This window comes from Neopelma chrysocephalum, unplaced genomic scaffold (assembly GCF_003984885.1).
Source record: "Neopelma chrysocephalum unplaced genomic scaffold, ASM398488v2 Primary Assembly neopelma1_176, whole genome shotgun sequence".
In the NCBI taxonomy this organism is placed as follows: Eukaryota; Metazoa; Chordata; class Aves; order Passeriformes; family Pipridae; genus Neopelma; species Neopelma chrysocephalum.
The window spans coordinates 192,822-209,924 of NW_020897838.1; the positions used below are offsets into that span (position 1 = coordinate 192,822).

A 17,103-nucleotide genomic window follows, 5' to 3' on the forward strand; every position below is an offset into this window, starting at 1 on the left:
TCGGCACCGCCCGGCCTGGGCACCGCCCCGTGACAGACACCGCCCGGCCCGCCCCGGGCACCGCCCCGCGATCGGCACTGCCCGGCCTGGGCACCGCCCCGCGACAGACACCGCCCCCGGCTCGGCCCCCCCCCGGCATCGGCACCGCCCCGCGACAGACACCGCCCGGCCCGAGCACCGCCCCGCCACCGCCACCGCCCAGCTCGGCCCGGGCACCGCCCCGGGATCGGCACCGCCCCGGCACCGCCCGGCCCTGGGCGGCACCGGCCCGGGGTGGGGCCGCAGCGCCCCCTGCTGGCGGCGGGGCCGCGAGCAACGGCACTGGCCCGGGACCTGCCACTGCCACCCCGGGACCTGTCCCGGGACCTTCAGCCCCCGGTAATTCCCTCTGCAGCCCCCGGTACCTGTCCCTGCACCCCCGAGGACCTACCCCGGTATCTCCACCCCCCGGTCCTTCCACCTGCACCCGCCAGGACCTGCCCCTGCAGCCCCCCGTCCCTGCCCCAGCCCCTGCCCCAGCCCAGCCTCGCTGTGCAGCAGCTCGGGCTGTGTCCTGGGAGCTGAGTGAATTCATGGTACAAGTGATCTGCGACCCGAATCCTTGCAGCCCTCTCACCCTTGGTTTATCCAACAGAAATACAGAAGAACTCCATGGGTTTTGCTAACACACTTTCCTGCGTGGTCTGTCAGTCAGTTCAGCTTCTCAAGGTGCTGAAATCCTGCCCGGGGAGGCTTGAGCAGCCTAAAAGTGACATTGCTGTTCTCATGCAATTATACTTTTATGGTGCCCATTATGTGTGGATTTCAAAGCTCTTGTGCAAGAAAATTAGTGAGATGATTGAGACTGAACAGTCAATTCAAAGGAGAACAAAAGATTGCCTTGTACAAATCCACACAGCAGGTTCCTGGTGCTCCTGGTCTGTGACTCCTCAGATCACACCAGAATGTTCCATGATGTTGTTCCATCACTTTGTGTCACGAGAGGAGCTGGAGCAGCAGGAGAGGTGCCCAAAGAGCCTGTGGGAATTTCTGCCCTGAAGATCTTCAGAACTTGACAAGGCACTGAGCACCTTGCTAACTTTGCAATCAGCCCTGCTCCGAGGAGGAGATGAGATCATGGGCTCCACAGGGCCTTCCCAGCCTCAATCATACCTACGGTGATGTAAATGGTATGGAGATATTCTGACCGTGTGTCAAGGGAAGATTTACACTTTTATCCACTTGAAATATATTTTAGGCCAGAATAATATGGATTAACAACACACATTCAGTCAATAGATGAAGTAGCAGCTTGTCTGGACTGGCTTTGAGTCCTTGGGGTGTGTAAGGGACCCAAATGTCCCTTTTGTGCCCACTCAGCCTCAGGAGTCCTTTGGCTCACCCTGCGAATAGTTACACCAATATTTAACATCATTGCTGGCAACAGCTCCACTCAAAGACATCTTTTACAGATGCTCGAATATTTTAATAATATAAAACCCAAGTTGCAACAGCTGAAAATATTAGAGGATGCATTTATTGGCATCATCTTTACTGCAAGTCTCTCAGTTTTTGGTTATCTTGCTTGTTTCCAAGCCTTTAAGCTACATCACAGTGAAAACCTAGTGCTAATATGATAACTAAACCTTTTCCATAAAAGATTAACTATTGATTTCTCAGTCCTTTATCAGAACAGGTAAAAAATACAAATTAAATACTAAGGCTAGCACTGAAAAATCAAGTTACTAAGGCTTTCACTATAAATATTGTGTCATTAGCAGAAATAGGGGTTCTGCTCACTTACCTGAATAATACACCAAAAATTGTCCAACTGTGAACAGAAGCCAAATTTTATCCGTCCCTGCTTAGTTCAGCAGTGAGTACTTAGTGTAACAAAGATTTGCCTCCTACATGCAGCAGTGTTTTACCAGTGTTTTCTGGCACAGATACATTTTTCTGCACATACAGCACATTAAAACATGACAAAATATTTTACCTGCTTTAAACATTTCACTTATTAAGAGAAAACAAATTCAGATGCAACAACATTAACACTTAGCAGTTTGGGACATAAAATATTCACTTTAGCAATACAGCCATTTCATACAAGGGTAAGGCAAACTATAAAAAGTTAAATCAAAACTTACATGTGTCAAATGCTCAAGAAGGTTAGATTAAGTTTAAAAAAATAATTTTTGCTGATAAGCATTTTGTTGCCTATGTATAAAAGAAACTGTCAAATAAGAGTAAATGAAATTTTCAGTTATCACTGGAAAACATGAGTCCAAGCCAATCTAAATCTCCAAGGGCATATGTTCTTCTTGCTGCTATAAAGGCTGTTCTTCACTATTCTGCAACAAAATCCAAAGTACTCTTGGACAACATTATTGATGTTCTTTGGGGTTTTTTTGCATCTATAAAATGGAGATAAAAGAGAAAATATCAAAACAACTGTTGACCCAAAGCACTGCACAATTATAGAACACCTTGCAGTAGACAAAGGCTTGTCATTTAACCATGCCAATGGTATCCAAGGCACAGCAGCAATGCTCCCTGGATCCAAGGCAGGGCACCAGTGCTCCCTGGATGCAAAGAACAGCAGCAGTGCTCCCTGGATCCAGGGCAGGGCACCAGTGCTCCCTGGATCCAAGGCACAGCAGCAATGCTCCCTGGATCCAAAGAACAACAGCAATCCTCCCTGGATCCAAAGAACAGCAGCAGTGCTCCCTGGATCCAAGGCACAGCAGCAGTGCTCCCTGGATCCAAAGAACAGCAGCAATGCTCCCTGGATCCAAGGCAGGGCATCAGTGCTCCCTGGATCCAAAGAACAGCAGCAATGCTCCCTGGATCCAAGGCACAGCAGCAATGCTCCCTGGATCCCAGGCACAGCAGCAATGCTCCCTGGATCCCAGGCACAGCAGCAATGCTCCCTGGATCCAAGGCACAGCAGCAATGCTCCCTGGATCCAAAGAACAGCAGCAGTGCTCCCTGGATCCAAGGCACAGCAGCAATGCTCCCTGGATCCAAGGCAGGGCACCAGTGCTCCCTCTCCATCCCCAGACATCACCTCTGTGTGAGGCCTGTACTGATCAACCCCCAGGAAACTGCCAGAGAGTCACAAACCAGCACCAGGAAAAGAGGTTGAACAGAGGAAATACCAACTTCCTGATAAACACAGGGATTAGTTCAGAGTCCTGAGCTGACGCTCTTATTCTCTTTGTACCCTGGCAGGTTCAAAGGCTCTCTGATATTTTCCTACTTTAGCTCTCTCTCTCCAAGCACAAGCCCTGATGGAATTACATAAGAGACCATTCCCATTGGTAGCACAGCACTGAACTGACACAAAGCACAATGCCATGGGCTGCAAACCCTGAAAGCCTGTTTTTTTCTGCAAATCAGTTCAGGGGCAAATTATGAAAACTGAGCTCACAGCATTTAGGACTCGTAGAAAATGAAACTGTGGCTACCTGCTTCTGTAACCTGTAGTACTTCTTGGAAAGATCAACACTTGTCCGTCCTTTCTGAAATGGGTAAGACCACAAAATTAAATTCCAGTGATTACCCATTTCCTTTACTCCATTCAAAAGACAGTTAATTTCTTCAGTCGTGAAATCTTTTCGGGTTCTTCTTCTTCTCTTGTTCAAGGTTCTTGTGTTCATGTCCAGGGGACATATTTCATTGCTCTGAAAATATTTATTTTGGTGTAATTACAAATTACAATCTGTCAATCTACAGACTACTTGGCATGTGGAAGTAGGGTATTACTGGCAATACACCCTTGAGCAGTTGTAAAGAAATGATCACACAGTCAAGGCAACAATGGCTCTTCAAGGTTTCTTCACTGTCACTCACTGAAATACAGTATTTTTCTGTGATCTTTACATTTGTTTCTGTTGTACCTCCATAGTTTGTACCTTTAGTAGGTTTATGCCTTCAGGTTTCTGTTATTTCTATACTGTGCAAGTTTTCATCAACACAGGAAAAATCATACCTCCAATATCCATTATTCAGAAAAAGACTGTCAGCTGAAAAATGTTTAACTCAATTCAGGATAAATCACTGTGACTGGAGTAGAATCAACACAGCAATATCCTTTTACTAAGGTTCATTTTGCTACTGGGCTCCTGTTAAAGGTGACTTAAAAAGAAATTGTGCAATTCCCAGTGCTTTTGTTTGGACATCTACAAATATGTGAGGCTTTGCACAACTCACCTCATCTTTGTCCAGTGCATGGATGCAATTTTCTGGGAAGTGCTGACGTTTCTGGGGGCACATTTCTTTGACTCCTTGTCTCTTCAAGTTGGCATCTTGGGTTTTTTGGAAAGCTGTGGAATTGGGAACAAGGAGGCTCTTGGTTACTTTAAACTAACTGAAATCTACTGGAAAACTAAATGTAGTGCTTAAAGGAGCATTTCTTTTAATGAACCTGAATATGTAAATGTTGCTGTATTAGTAATATCTCATTCCCCTTAGATCTTTTTCTCATCGTTGACATTAACACAGGAGGATTATTTGTGCATTGGAAGCAAGGAGCAAGTAATAGTACTACTGATGTTTGAGTAACTCCCATGATTAAAGCTATAAGAGTTTATTTAAATCCTTAGCCATTTGTCCCCAATAACAAGACAGCTGCTCCTCTCAGTGCCCTGACCTAAATGCAAACCTGATCTTTAAGTTATGCACATTAGAGAATTGATTTTCTGGTAATACTCACACTTTTCATAGGCAGGTGTCAAGTTATAGTCGCCAGTCCACCAAATATTTTTATGATATTCATCTCTGTTTGAAGTGTTAGGCTTGGTTTTTCTACTTGGAGTCAAAAGAATACCTTAAAAGAAATCCCAAACAATAAAACATTGCACATCTTTCTTAGAAAAAAACAAACCACAAAACACAGGTCATGTTTTAGGAATTAAAATTTAAGGGAGAACCATCTTTTGAGCCATATACTACCATGTGGTCTTGGAAGAAAGACTGGGAAATTCAGTTTACTTCAGTTTACAGAAAATATTTACTTGCTAAAGTTAATATATTGCTGCAAAGGACTCTCAAGATAAAATATAGTTGTTTTGGGGGGATTTTTTTAAATTTTAAAATACCTATCACAGACAAATTAATTTCTGAATCTGGAGGGGAAAAAACCAAACAAATTTATAAATCAACCAACCAGCTTTTACTGGAAATTAATTAAATAAGGAACCATGTAAAGAAGGTTTTTGAAAATAGAGTATTAAAAATAAATTGCTGATGGGTGGGCTAATTTTTCAAAAGAGAATGCATTTTAAAGGAATATTAATGGTTTAGAATTGGAGTACTGATTTAGAGAACTGCTTCAGCCTACTTGAAAAATTCTGGTCATCAATCATAAGAAACAGTGTTGGTTACTAGTTGGTGAATGTAGTAATTATGACTGTAGTTGGAGCTCTGCAGGTACCCAATCCCACCACATTCTGAAAAAAATGGCTGAATTGTGTAAAAATATACATTAGCAGAGTAAGGGGAAAAAATAACATTAATGTTTTTGCTATGTTACAGAATAAAATCTCTAAAAGGTGTGGACTCTGCTACAAATGGGGCACTTGTGTGTTATAAAGAACACCAGGGTTTATGGGCAGCTGATGGTTCTGCAAACACAGGGTTCCTAAACTGCACTGCAGAAACTGGTGGAATTTATATTCCCTTTCCCATCTCTGCCTTGTTAATAACTTCTTATTCAAAACTTCCCAGCAAATAAGTAGATAACATTTTCTGGCATACTAATATATAGATTATTCACTAATATATAGATTATATATAGAATTTGGAGAAGAAAAAAAAACACCATAATTCTCTATCCATGGTAAAGTTCTGCAAAAGATTAACAGAAAATAAAGGCTTTTTGCATTAATTGCCAAATCCAGCCCTTACTTTGGAAACTATCCTTTTTGCTCCTAAATGTTGATATTTCTGTATGCAGCCTGTCTTTCCTCACTGGGGCCAGCACTATTTCTGGAAAATATAAGATGAACACCAGTACAAATGTCAGTAAGTAGTAACTGTTTAATTTTCAAAATACCTCCTTTAAACCAGAAAAATAGAGGATGTGCTTTTATTTTATTCATTTTGAATTATAAGCATCTTGGACCCATATGTATATATTATATTATGATGTCATCCATTCACACTTAATTCAAATTATTATGATACATTCCCTTCCCTAGTTCTGGACTGGCAAACATCACAGTCTCATCAAAGCCTGTCAGGAGGATCTGTCACCACTGCCAAGAAATACAAAAGATTCTCAAAACAAAAGTGGCCAGTTCTGATATCACTTAGTGATATCATTGGTAAATCAAATGAAATGAGCGGGTTTAAAACAGCAGGGCAGTCAGGATCAGATCACAAAAAGTTCTGACTTTGAAATACAATTTAAAACAATGGTTACAACTGCTAAAAATAAACCTCCATGGTTACTCTCGTGGGTCCTGTGTCTGCTGCTGTTACAAAGAGCCGACCGGCGAAGCTCCTCCCTGTATCTCTCCTCAGCTTCCAGGATGACTTTGTGATGGTCACACCGGTGCTGACAACTTTGTAACATCTTGGTGAAGGTTTGACTGTTGAAGGACAGCCCTCCTGCTGCACAGCCTGCAAAAACAGGGGATACTGGAAGAATAGCAAGCAGAGATGCTGCAGAAGCCAACACTGAGTCCAGCATCTCATTTTGATCATTATGATCTGCAATTTGACCTCTGGTTTTCCATAGAAACATTGCAAAGAGGTTTCATTTTTATGTATCTAATTGAAAATACTTACTTGGTTTGTAATTTCTATCTTAAAAAAATTTAAAAATAGTTTTCAATCTTTTACAAGACCAAGTTAAACTGCACTTCAACTCCAGAAGGACTGAATGAGGCACAGATTCCCCCACAGAAGTAAAAATATTAGTGGGGTGGGAAGAAAGAGGCCTCAGTTCCATTTGCACATTTATCCAGGAGCCAAAATATAAGATATGTCTTTGCTATGTTTTGAAACTTTGTGTTTCAACAGTTATCTGTATTAATTTGAATAAATGATAAGTCCAGCTTAGGCAGGAATTCCCTCACAGGAAGCCTTCCTGTTTATTTTTGAGGACGTTCCCAAGGTAATTTATGGTTCAGTTATTCCTGGATGTTCTCATGACTAAGTTACATCAGCTGAAGGAGAACTTGTGTGAGGAATCATAAGAAGGGCAATATGTGCAATGCTCAAGCAGTGCTAAAGCTCAGGTTGAATTTAGTTTGACAACTTGGATAAAAATAATGTTCAAAGGTTGGTTATGAGCTGCTTTGGGGTTTGTTTGGGGTTTGTTTGTTGTTTTGTTGGTTTTTTTAATATTGAAACACAGGCTTGATTACAAAATCCACTTACAAATCCTGAGCACCAGCAGCATTCTTATGACCTACCGACAGAGCACGTTGAGCAAGTAGCAACTGAGGTCTGGAGTCCTGGATTACCCAAAATCTGAGTGCCTGTGCTTAATAGAAGGGCTGCAGAACAGCCAGGAGGCTTAGCAGGAGAATCACTGAGGGAAATGAGCAGGAAATGTGTTCTTCCTCTGTCTTTCCCATCAGAGAAAGGAGGAAATCACCCACTCAAGGATTCTTGTAAGAAGTGTAATCTTTTAAGCTCCTGTATAGTGTTTGTTAGCAAGGCCACATTAAGATACCTGCACCTAAACTGCAATGGCAGCTTTATTTCAATATTTAGCTTTTGTTTTAGAGGCAGAAAAAGGAAACAGTTAAGATTTACATAATAGGTAATAGAACAGATGTGCTAAAATTTCTGTAATGTCAGAAGTAACTGACTGCATTACTGACTCTTTAAAGCTTCTTTTGTGTGCTCAGGAAAGAAAAACCTGAGGTAATATTTACCTGAACACCTTAAATCTGCCATTTTATGGGATGAAGATGTTGCTGAAGCACTTTTGTGTTTCCTGGTTATCTCTGAGCAGGATGAATTTTGATCTAAATGAGGAAGGAAAAATCACACTAAGAAAATGGAACCTTCTTCTGCCATGGTAATCATGCATCAGTGTGTCTACATTCAACTGCATTTTCTATTTGTAAATTATTAAAGGTTAATAAACATAACAGCAGAAAATCCAAATTAAATTCCTCGAGTTAAATGCACCACATTTACACTTTTGTAAATCCAGAATAATGATGTTCAATTCAGTGCTTTTTCATCCCTCTCCCAAAGGATATTACTTCAACTTGAACACAGCAAATGAACCCTGTAAACTTAACTAAGCCCTATAAACTTTATTTCTGTTTGCAATGTGATGCTGAAGAATGTGATGTACTGCAATAATATGAACTCTCAGTTAAAAAGGTATAATCTGGCAGCTTGTCATCTGTAAAGCCACCATTCTGGCAAATACTAATCTAATGAACACTTATAAATTTTATGAATTAACAGGAAACTAAATGATGAATAAAGATTTGATTGGACAGACCCCAATTCTGGAATAAATTTAATAAATAATGTAATAAATGATCTAAGATCAGTGCAAATCTGAAAACCATTCATCTTAAACACATGTTCAGCATGTAGGAACAGCTTCAGGCAAAACAGTCACTCTCCCAGGGAGGTCCTGTCCCCAGTCTTACAGGGACAGAACCAAACCAGCCTCCTCCTGCATTTTCTGTTAATGCCTTTCACTGCTCAGTACAGATTAAAGACTAAACTGCATTCAGACCAAACTTGAAACATTTGTCTATGATACATTCATTTCGATAGTTAAAATCAATCAAAAAAAAAAAGAAAGCTACAATATGTATTAGAAGAAAAGTAAAATAAATATTCTCCTGGTAAAATTGTGTACAATATAAAATTCCAATGCTGTGCAAACCAGTCAAAGGATATTAATTGCATATAATGCACTCTGTCATCTAGTGATACATAACAACTGGTAAAAAGTAGTGATAAAATACACAAAACTAATTAAAAACTCATTAAGAACAAAATCATCTAAGAAGGGAATATGTTTAGCTGTTTGTACCTGCTGTGCATGTCTGTGTCCTATTTCTAACAGGCTCTGCTGGTGGCTGAAATGACTGTTCACTGGGAAGATAAGAGTGGGAACAAATTAAAAAGAATGAAATGCCACAACATACATTTACCTGTAAATTATTAGACACAGTCCAATGGAAATATAAAAAAGAACATATTAAATATATGAAAGATAAAGCTCTCAAAAAATTATTCTAATTATGCCAAGTTCCTGGGCTTATGGCACCCAGTATGGAATTTGTTTCCCAGAGGCCTGTGATCAGCATTCCTTGCAGGGCTGTTCACCATGGAATGCAGAGTTTTCCAGGGATGCTGGTTTCCAGGGTAATTTGCAATTCTGATTCACATAAAACTTACACAAAGTCTTCAAAATACTGTAGCCTTCACCATTTGTAGCAAATGCTCTAAAAAGTATTTGGTTTTGTTCTTTGCTTACACTGGTCAACTCCTGTGCAACCAACATGTTCCTGTGATACCCTGATGGTGCATTTGTGTGTCACTCACTCCTTGGGAATGCTGCAGGAGCAAAGACCCTAATCCATGGTCATCCTTCACTAACTCCTGTTTTCACACAAATACACAGGCAAGCAGAGAGCTTTTTGGTTGGTTGATTGGTTTCTCTTTAAAAAAAGAGTAGTTTTGTGCCTCAAAAGCCAGAGCAGAAATAAAGAAGTTGTGTGAAATCATGCTGAGCAGTAGCAAAGCAAAATTCACCTGAATGTACCATGGACAATTATCCAGGCTCTTGGGAATTTCTGGGGTAGTTGCAAAGTAACAGTATAATGCATATAAGGGAACTGCACAGAGCAAGGGGCAGCCAGACACATAAAAAACCCCACAGTAACAATGTGGGACTCAAAAAATCCCCATACCAAACAAAGGAGAAAAAAACCCCAAAAGCAAAACCCCCAAAACCAAAAAACAACTCACCATGAAACAAAACAAACCACAACCAAACAAAAAAAGCAAAACCAAAGCAAAACCAACCAAACAAAAACAAACTAAAAAAAACCAGAGAAACACGGTTTTGCTCAAACTCTGCCACTGCATATCTTGAGGGATATTCCTGATACAAATCCAAGAGAATGGCTTCTGTGTTTATCATTGCAAGCTGCCTATCAATAATTTATTTATTATCAATAGGAAGGATAAGCATCAGAAGCACAAAAGAAGAGAAAAGTCACCATTTGTGTGAGAGCAATGAGCAAGAGAACAGGGAATGACTAAACAGGGAATGACTTTCTCTCCCCATGCAAAGAAACAATGGAACATGAGGGGAGAAAAGTGGAGGAGGGAAAACTTTTTCCTCTGTTTGTAGCCACTCCAATTTCAATGTTTTTTCCAGCAGTTCTCTCCCTGCTGGTTTCCTGGGGAGTGCCCATCATAGAACCCCTTGGGGTTTGGTCCAAACCAGTGGGTCAGATCTTTCTCTGTTACATCAGTGAGAGTTTTGAGGCCAAAGCCAGGGATGATTTCTCCCCACTGTGCTGCAAACATGGCCTGGAAGGGGCTCTCTGTACAACCCACCAGGCAGAGAAAAAGATCAGGAGCTTTTGTTACTGCAGTGTCTACAACCTGTGATCTCACAGACACTCCCACAGAGTATCCTCTAGTGGGCCACCAAAGGGCTGTGTCTTTTCACTAGAAGAAAAAGACACAAGTAGTAACAGATAATTTAAAGGCTGACATTCAATTTGGAAATTCCTAGGGCAAGGCAATTTAGTATTTCTGCTTTGGTGCAGGATACTTACCTTGCTTGAGGAACAGACTGATTTTTTACATGGGCAGTTTTGTCATTCCCACTGTGACTTTGCAGTGCTCTGTCTGTTTGCAGTTCATTCCCTGAACGTGGAATATTGCTCTGTCCAGCAGAAGCTGCATCTGTGGTGTTCACTGCTTCACTTTTTCTTGGGGGACAATTTACAGCTGGAGCAAGAACCTGATCATCCAACTTCAAGGTCAACTGTGGGCTATGATCTTCTTTATGTGCTCTTTCCAGGTACATTTTTGGACCAGCAGGATTCACCTCATGGGATTTCAATGCTTCAGAATTGGCTGGATTTGAGGATCCATCCACAAACACTCCCCCTTGCACTCCTTCCTGTATTGAAAAATAGTTTGTGACTATATGAGCTCTGCAGAATCTTAAATAAATCTAATAACAAGATTAACTACTAGACCAGCCTAACTCTGAAGGTAAAGCAAATCCCAGAGAAGCTTCAGAAAAGCCTGACTGAGCAGAGAGCCCCAGGACAGCAGTGCTGCTGGAGGTGTTCAAGGGAAATCATTAAGGAATTTGCTACTAATGCAAGGCACTGCTAGAAATGAACTGCAGAGTTCATTAAGTAACTCATTAAGTAACTCATAAACTCACTGTTCCAAACCCAGAGACACCAAGCAGCTATAAAGCACAAGGAAAATATGAAACAATCTTATTTCAGTCTATGTTCACATCCTCCTTTATCATCTGTCCCACCATAGCTGTACAATCATGGGCATTTCATGCATGCAAATATTAAAATTACAGGTTTGAATGTCCAGCAATTAAAAATAAATTCAACTTCTTGTTTCTCCAATCTAGTTATCTCTGTTTTGTAGAAAATCTGGGTTTATAATAAACTAAAATGCTTCATAAGATACAGATGCCTCCATTCTCTGATTGCCCTGCACACAAGTAGCTAGGTATGATCTCCAATAATGGTAAAATTGCAGGTTGGAGTTTCACACACATCCAATGTTTTTCCTGCTTTTTTAGCTCACACTGAAATTATCCCAAGGGTTTACTTTCTCCCTAAACTCTGTAAAGATTTGCTTAGTTTTATACTACTTTGGTAAATAGGCCAACCTCAGCATGTTCTTGTTCAATCAAGTTTATTCTGTGTAAAATTTCATTTGCTTTCTTCCAGTAGTCTTGTAGACTTCTTTTCCTGACTTGCACATCCAGTTCTTCTTCATTGCTCACACTTAATGAATTATCATTTATTTTCAGAGACAATTGTTCAGCTTTATAAAATATAAAACAACATTAATACTTAAAATTTTATCAATGAACATGTTAGTATTTATTATATTTTATTATGCTGCGGGACAGCTCCAATAATTTAATGCAAAGTGTAATCTCTGAATAATAATTTTTATAAAACTTAAATGTACATATAAATGTTAACACACTTCAAATACAAACTGCAGTTACAAGAGGTGAGATTGCAGTTACAGTTACTATGAGCTGCTTGCACAATGATGCTGTGTAAAAAATTACTTTTTCATTGACTTAATCCTAACTCTATAGGATCTTTACTAGTATAAGTTTCTGCTTTTTGAAAAAACAATTCCATATAAATGGACACTGCAAATCACCACACCCCCTCAATCTTAAACCAAACTCTCAGTTATGATTTCAGTACAAAAATGTAGATACATGAAATTTAGTAATTAGCAATTGCAACCATTCCATGCTGTAGAGATTAGAGGACAGGGTGTCTTTCTGTTTCACTGGTAGAACTGTACAGATAATTAATAAAAAACTTAACCAGGGTGCCCCAAAATACACCCTACTTTCAAAAGAAAGAGCCAGATTTCTTAGTATTGCAAAATGATTGTGATCACAGTGATTTCAGGTTTGATTATCTACTGGTGTATTCTCTCCCTATAACGTACATCCCCAGGAATAGAGTACCCACACTGCTCTTATTTTCCACATAATTTATAGAAAGGAAAGCTTTTAAAAACTGGCCCTACATTTATAAGTTTCACAAATGTATTACTGCAACACTGGTGACAGTTTTGCTTTTCTTTTTTCTGCCTAAATGCCACAGTTTGGTGGCAACTTCTCTGCAGAAAACAAACCCCTCTGGGAGTGCACAGAATGACAGAGCTGCCACAGTTAAAGTCATTTAGGAAAGCAGCAGAACACAGAGATGGAAATAATCACTGTCATATTTAAAGCAAACAGCAAACTTACTCATCTGTTTGCAGTTCTGCAGCACAAAAGTAGCAGCTTTGATCAGTTCCTCATCCTGAGATTCTGTTAACACCTGAATCATGAGTGGAAGGCCATTGTTCTGAAGCAGTTCACACTGGTTTTCTTCTAAAATGGGGCATTATAAAGGAAAAGAGATTGGGTTCAGCCTCAAACACACTCAATCCTACAGTAATTTTAGGAGTTCACACTTATAGTTTTCCAGGAGATTCTGAAAAAGATATTTTCCTTTTGCAGATCCAAGGCTGCTGCAATGACCCAGTACCTGCATGGCAGCAGCAGAGCTTTACAGCACACAGGATGGTTTGGCCATAAATCAAACTTCTTGTAAGAAAACTGAAGGATGACCGAGACAAATTATATGATGGAGTTCCAAATTCATTTAATTATTGCCTAAAACATTTGATTTGTGGTTTCTGTAGCTCTTTTCCTCCACTACACTACATTTCTGTAAGCCCTGAGGTGCAGAAATATCAAAGGTTTAAAGTTTATAACTAGCAATACTGTAGTAAATTTAATAGTTTAATCCTGGTCTAACCACTCTCTTCCTCTTCATTACCTATGTCACTAGATAAATTTTATTTTTTATTGATTGATTTATGTTTTATTTATTTATTTACTATTTTAATTTATTTTCATTTATTCATTATTGTTCACTCATTTGCATATGTATTCATCAAACTGGCAACTTGATAAAAATAGTTCTGCGTTGTTTAAATGTGATAAAAAAGGAATAAAAAGATGAAATATGATTATTTTGTGTTGACATTTTAAGAGAAACTTTTATTCTATTGGTTTAATCACATTTCTATTCAAAAAACATTTTCCATTAAGCTTTGTTTCAATTAATTCTTCATGCAAAAATGTCTTTTAAAATAGACTTATGACCTACTGAGCTAATTATTGAACGTTATTGACATTCAGAGGATGATAATCAATCAGAATTTTTGAACATGGAGCCCTGAGGAGCCTGACAAAAAGATTTCAGGGCTACCTACTGTTTGTTATTTCAAAACCAATGCTATTATATAGCCTTTAAAAAAATTAATAGCTATATAACCAATGGACAGAACCTGTATATATCAAGGACCATTAAAAGAGAGCTCAAGACAACTCATTTGGTATGTTTATACTGTAGTAGTTTTTAGGTCTGGATTAATTCCACCCAGTGATACCTAAGCCCAGCTCTGAATTCTTGCATAATAGTCTATTTTTTCAAAGCTCTTAAAGACACCATCTGCTAACAAGTTTTAAATGTTAAAGATGGAATATTATAGAAAACCTTTTTTCCTGACTATTAACATTACGTTATTTAACAGAACTTTCCCTCACGTTCCAGTCTTGCTGAAGGAGTTTGTGTGTGAGAATTTAGCAGCAGCTGACAGAACAGATCTTACCACAAACTTCAGTGCAGTGTCCAATTGTCAGAATAATGCTGATTTTTTCTCCTGTGTTCAGTGTCTCGTTGCCCAGCAGCTTCAGCAGCTCTGCCACGGTGTGATACTTTGCCAAGACAACCCCCATGGCAGCTGGGATGATCAAAATAATCAGGAGAAAAATAAGCTGGATAATGAGTGTACAGGCATCACCCAAGTGCACAGTGCTGTTCTTCAAGCCTTGGGGCTGCACAGTTCTGCTCCTCTCTGGCTCTAACCCCTCAGATTCCCACAGCCCTCCTGGGGCTCCCAAATCCAGCACTGCCCTTCCTCCCACCCTGTGGGGTTTGGAGCTGTGACATCTGACAAACAAGGGCTTTGCAATGGGCAGGTTTTGTAAATCTCCGCTGAGCTTCTCCACATCATTCATCAGCTCCAGTGCAGAGCAAGAAAGAGGTGAATAAGGTTTGACACAGAGAGTATCTGCCACAAAAAGAGCCAGGAATGTTTCTGCTAGAGGGTAACCTCTTCCTGAAAGTGGGAACACCACTGCTGGTCCATCCATGCTGAAGCTCAATCCTGTCACATAACAACTGATCTGAAAGTAGACTCAGAACTAGTGCAGGTGTATGTTTTCAAATTTCTGTGAGCTTCCATGAGTGAGCCCTTATGGCACAAGTGTCAAATGTAACAACCATGGCCAACAGCACAGAGTCATCAGATCACAGGCTTCTCCAAATGTTCTGATGGAACACAGAGACTTCCTTAGGATGGCACTGCCCAGGCAGCACATCAGAGTAAAGGTCTGTCCTGCACACACCCCACACCTGCCCAGCCCCACCTCTGAGTTACTTCCTAAAGCTCACAAAGTTTACTACTCAAGCATAGGCCTAACTCCAGGATCCAAACTGATTGCCATACCCAGGTCTCAGCTTACCCAAAACTAGCTCTAGCATCTTACTTCTCATTTTTCAGTATGGTTTAAATGTCACTGTTTATTTTAGCAACAATGGGAAAGTAACCCACCTCAGATGAACTGGATCACCCCCCAAACGGGCATTTGAATTTTTAAAAAATCTGCAGCATCAACTGGGATGTTTACAACTTACTGGCCTTTTAGCATCCATTTATATCACTTTTCCACCAACACAAGAGTTTAAACATTTTAAAATTAGCATATATAGAAAATGACAGCTGTCTTTGCACTCACAGTTATTAGCAATGCAGGCATCCAGAGTCTTGGTTACTACTACTGCAAGTTTTGTGCCAGAGTGGCTCAAACAGGAATCATGCATAAGCTCGAGGAGAACTTTAGCTAATGTATCCAGTCCTCCAATAGAAACAAAATATTTCTGCACATATGCTTAGTGAAAAAAAAAGATAAAAAAAGAAAAAAAGTGTTTTAAGTAATACAGTTTGCAAATTACTTTAGCATTTTGACAATTAGGTTCATCATAGTTTTTCTGTGCATGTATCAATCATTACATTTCCAGCCATACAACAGAAGTTGAATATATATTAATCTCAAGAAATGTAGTATCTGTCATATGAAATAGTTACAGGAAACAATGAGCCTAATACAGCGTACGAATAGCAAACATTATGCCCAAGTTCTACCTAAATAATTGTTTTCAGTGATGTAATAATGACTTTTATTTATAAAATACTTCTAATCAAAACAAAATAATCTTTACTGACCTTACAAAATGTAACTGGTTTGTGGCTATTTTGTACTTACACTACATTGGACTTAAGCACAATGTAGTGTAAGTAAGGATGGTGAAATATAGTTTTCAGAGCAAAGGCTGGAAGAACAGCAAATGAATTTGTAGATATTGACCAAAAAAAAATTAACAATCTCATTAAACTTACTTTTAACAAAAGCAAAACTCTGTAAAGCTTGAGCTGCACTTACAGTTATTTGCAACTGTGAGACCAACAAATGAACAAATGGGCCGAACTATGTCGGGCTCTGTGCAACTCTCGAGCCACTCCTTGGCATCCGGGAAAACTGAACAGCAAATGTTCTGATTATCTTCTGGAAAAACAAACACAAATAACCCCAATTCAAACGTAAGGTGAAATGTCAGTTGGACAGTAAGATGAAATCCAACTGTTGCCCCTGTGGAGAAGAACTTTAAACCCTGGCAGAGCAGAGCAGAGCAGAGCAGGGCAGAGCAGAGCAGAGCAGGGCAGAGCAGAGCAGGGCAGAGCAGGGCAGAGCAGGGCAGAGCAGGGCAGAGCAGAGCAGGGCAGAGCAGAGCAGAGCAGGGCAGAGCAGGGCAGGGCAGGGCAGAGCAGAGCTGAGCAGGGCAGGGCAGAGCAGAGCAGAGCAGAGCAGAGCAGGGCAGAGCAGGGCAGAGCAGGGCAGGGCAGAGCAGAGCAGGGCAGAGCAGAGCAGAGCAGAGCAGAGCCGAGCCGAGCAGAGCAGCACGCACCGTTCTGGGGGTTGTTGACGCAGGCACAGAGGGCGCTGCACACCGAGCTCCACAGCTGGTAGCGCTGCTCCGTGTGCGCGTCAGACAGGTCCGGCCCACACCGGGACAGGGTTGTTCTGCCAGGGACAAACAAGGCCCAGGTAGTCAAGGAAAGGTCACTCCTCATCAGAGTATCTCCCGTGTGTTTGACTGCTGTGTGCTCACCTGAAGAGCTGCAGCAGCAGGCTGATGCAGCCCGTGTCTCTGACATAGGTTTGCCCATTTTCTACAAGAGAACACACACAAGACTCCACGGACATGG

At 40.6% G+C, this 17,103-nt stretch overlaps 1 protein-coding gene across 3 annotated transcripts in view; it reads right to left on the bottom strand.

Annotated features, from left to right (window-relative positions):
* Positions 1 to 1,500: 1,500 nt before the first annotated feature.
* TERB1 (telomere repeat binding bouquet formation protein 1) overlaps positions 1,501 to 17,103 on the bottom strand; it is a 20,358-nt gene continuing 4,755 nt past the window's right edge. The window contains exons 6-21 of one of the 3 annotated variants that reach the window (XM_027701957.1): positions 17,007 to 17,067; positions 16,803 to 16,918; positions 16,280 to 16,402; positions 15,575 to 15,727; positions 14,386 to 14,517; positions 12,971 to 13,096; positions 11,855 to 12,012; positions 10,761 to 11,110; positions 8,999 to 9,060; positions 7,869 to 7,961; positions 6,433 to 6,603; positions 5,887 to 5,967; positions 4,694 to 4,807; positions 4,192 to 4,304; positions 3,447 to 3,500; positions 1,501 to 2,393 (exon numbers count right to left, since the gene is read on the bottom strand). In XM_027701957.1, the coding sequence (XP_027557758.1) occupies positions 2,364 to 2,393; positions 3,447 to 3,500; positions 4,192 to 4,304; positions 4,694 to 4,807; positions 5,887 to 5,967; positions 6,433 to 6,603; positions 7,869 to 7,961; positions 8,999 to 9,060; positions 10,761 to 11,110; positions 11,855 to 12,012; positions 12,971 to 13,096; positions 14,386 to 14,517; positions 15,575 to 15,727; positions 16,280 to 16,402; positions 16,803 to 16,918; positions 17,007 to 17,067 (1,937 nt within the window). In that variant the 3' untranslated portion in view covers positions 1,501 to 2,363. Of the gene's footprint in view, positions 2,394 to 3,446; positions 3,663 to 4,191; positions 4,305 to 4,693; positions 4,808 to 5,886; positions 5,968 to 6,432; positions 6,604 to 7,868; positions 7,962 to 8,998; positions 9,061 to 10,760; positions 11,111 to 11,854; positions 12,013 to 12,970; positions 13,097 to 14,385; positions 14,518 to 15,574; positions 15,728 to 16,279; positions 16,403 to 16,802; positions 16,919 to 17,006; positions 17,068 to 17,103 lie in introns of all 3 variants that reach the window. The other 2 variants (XM_027701956.1, XM_027701958.1) reach the window with 2 other exon arrangements.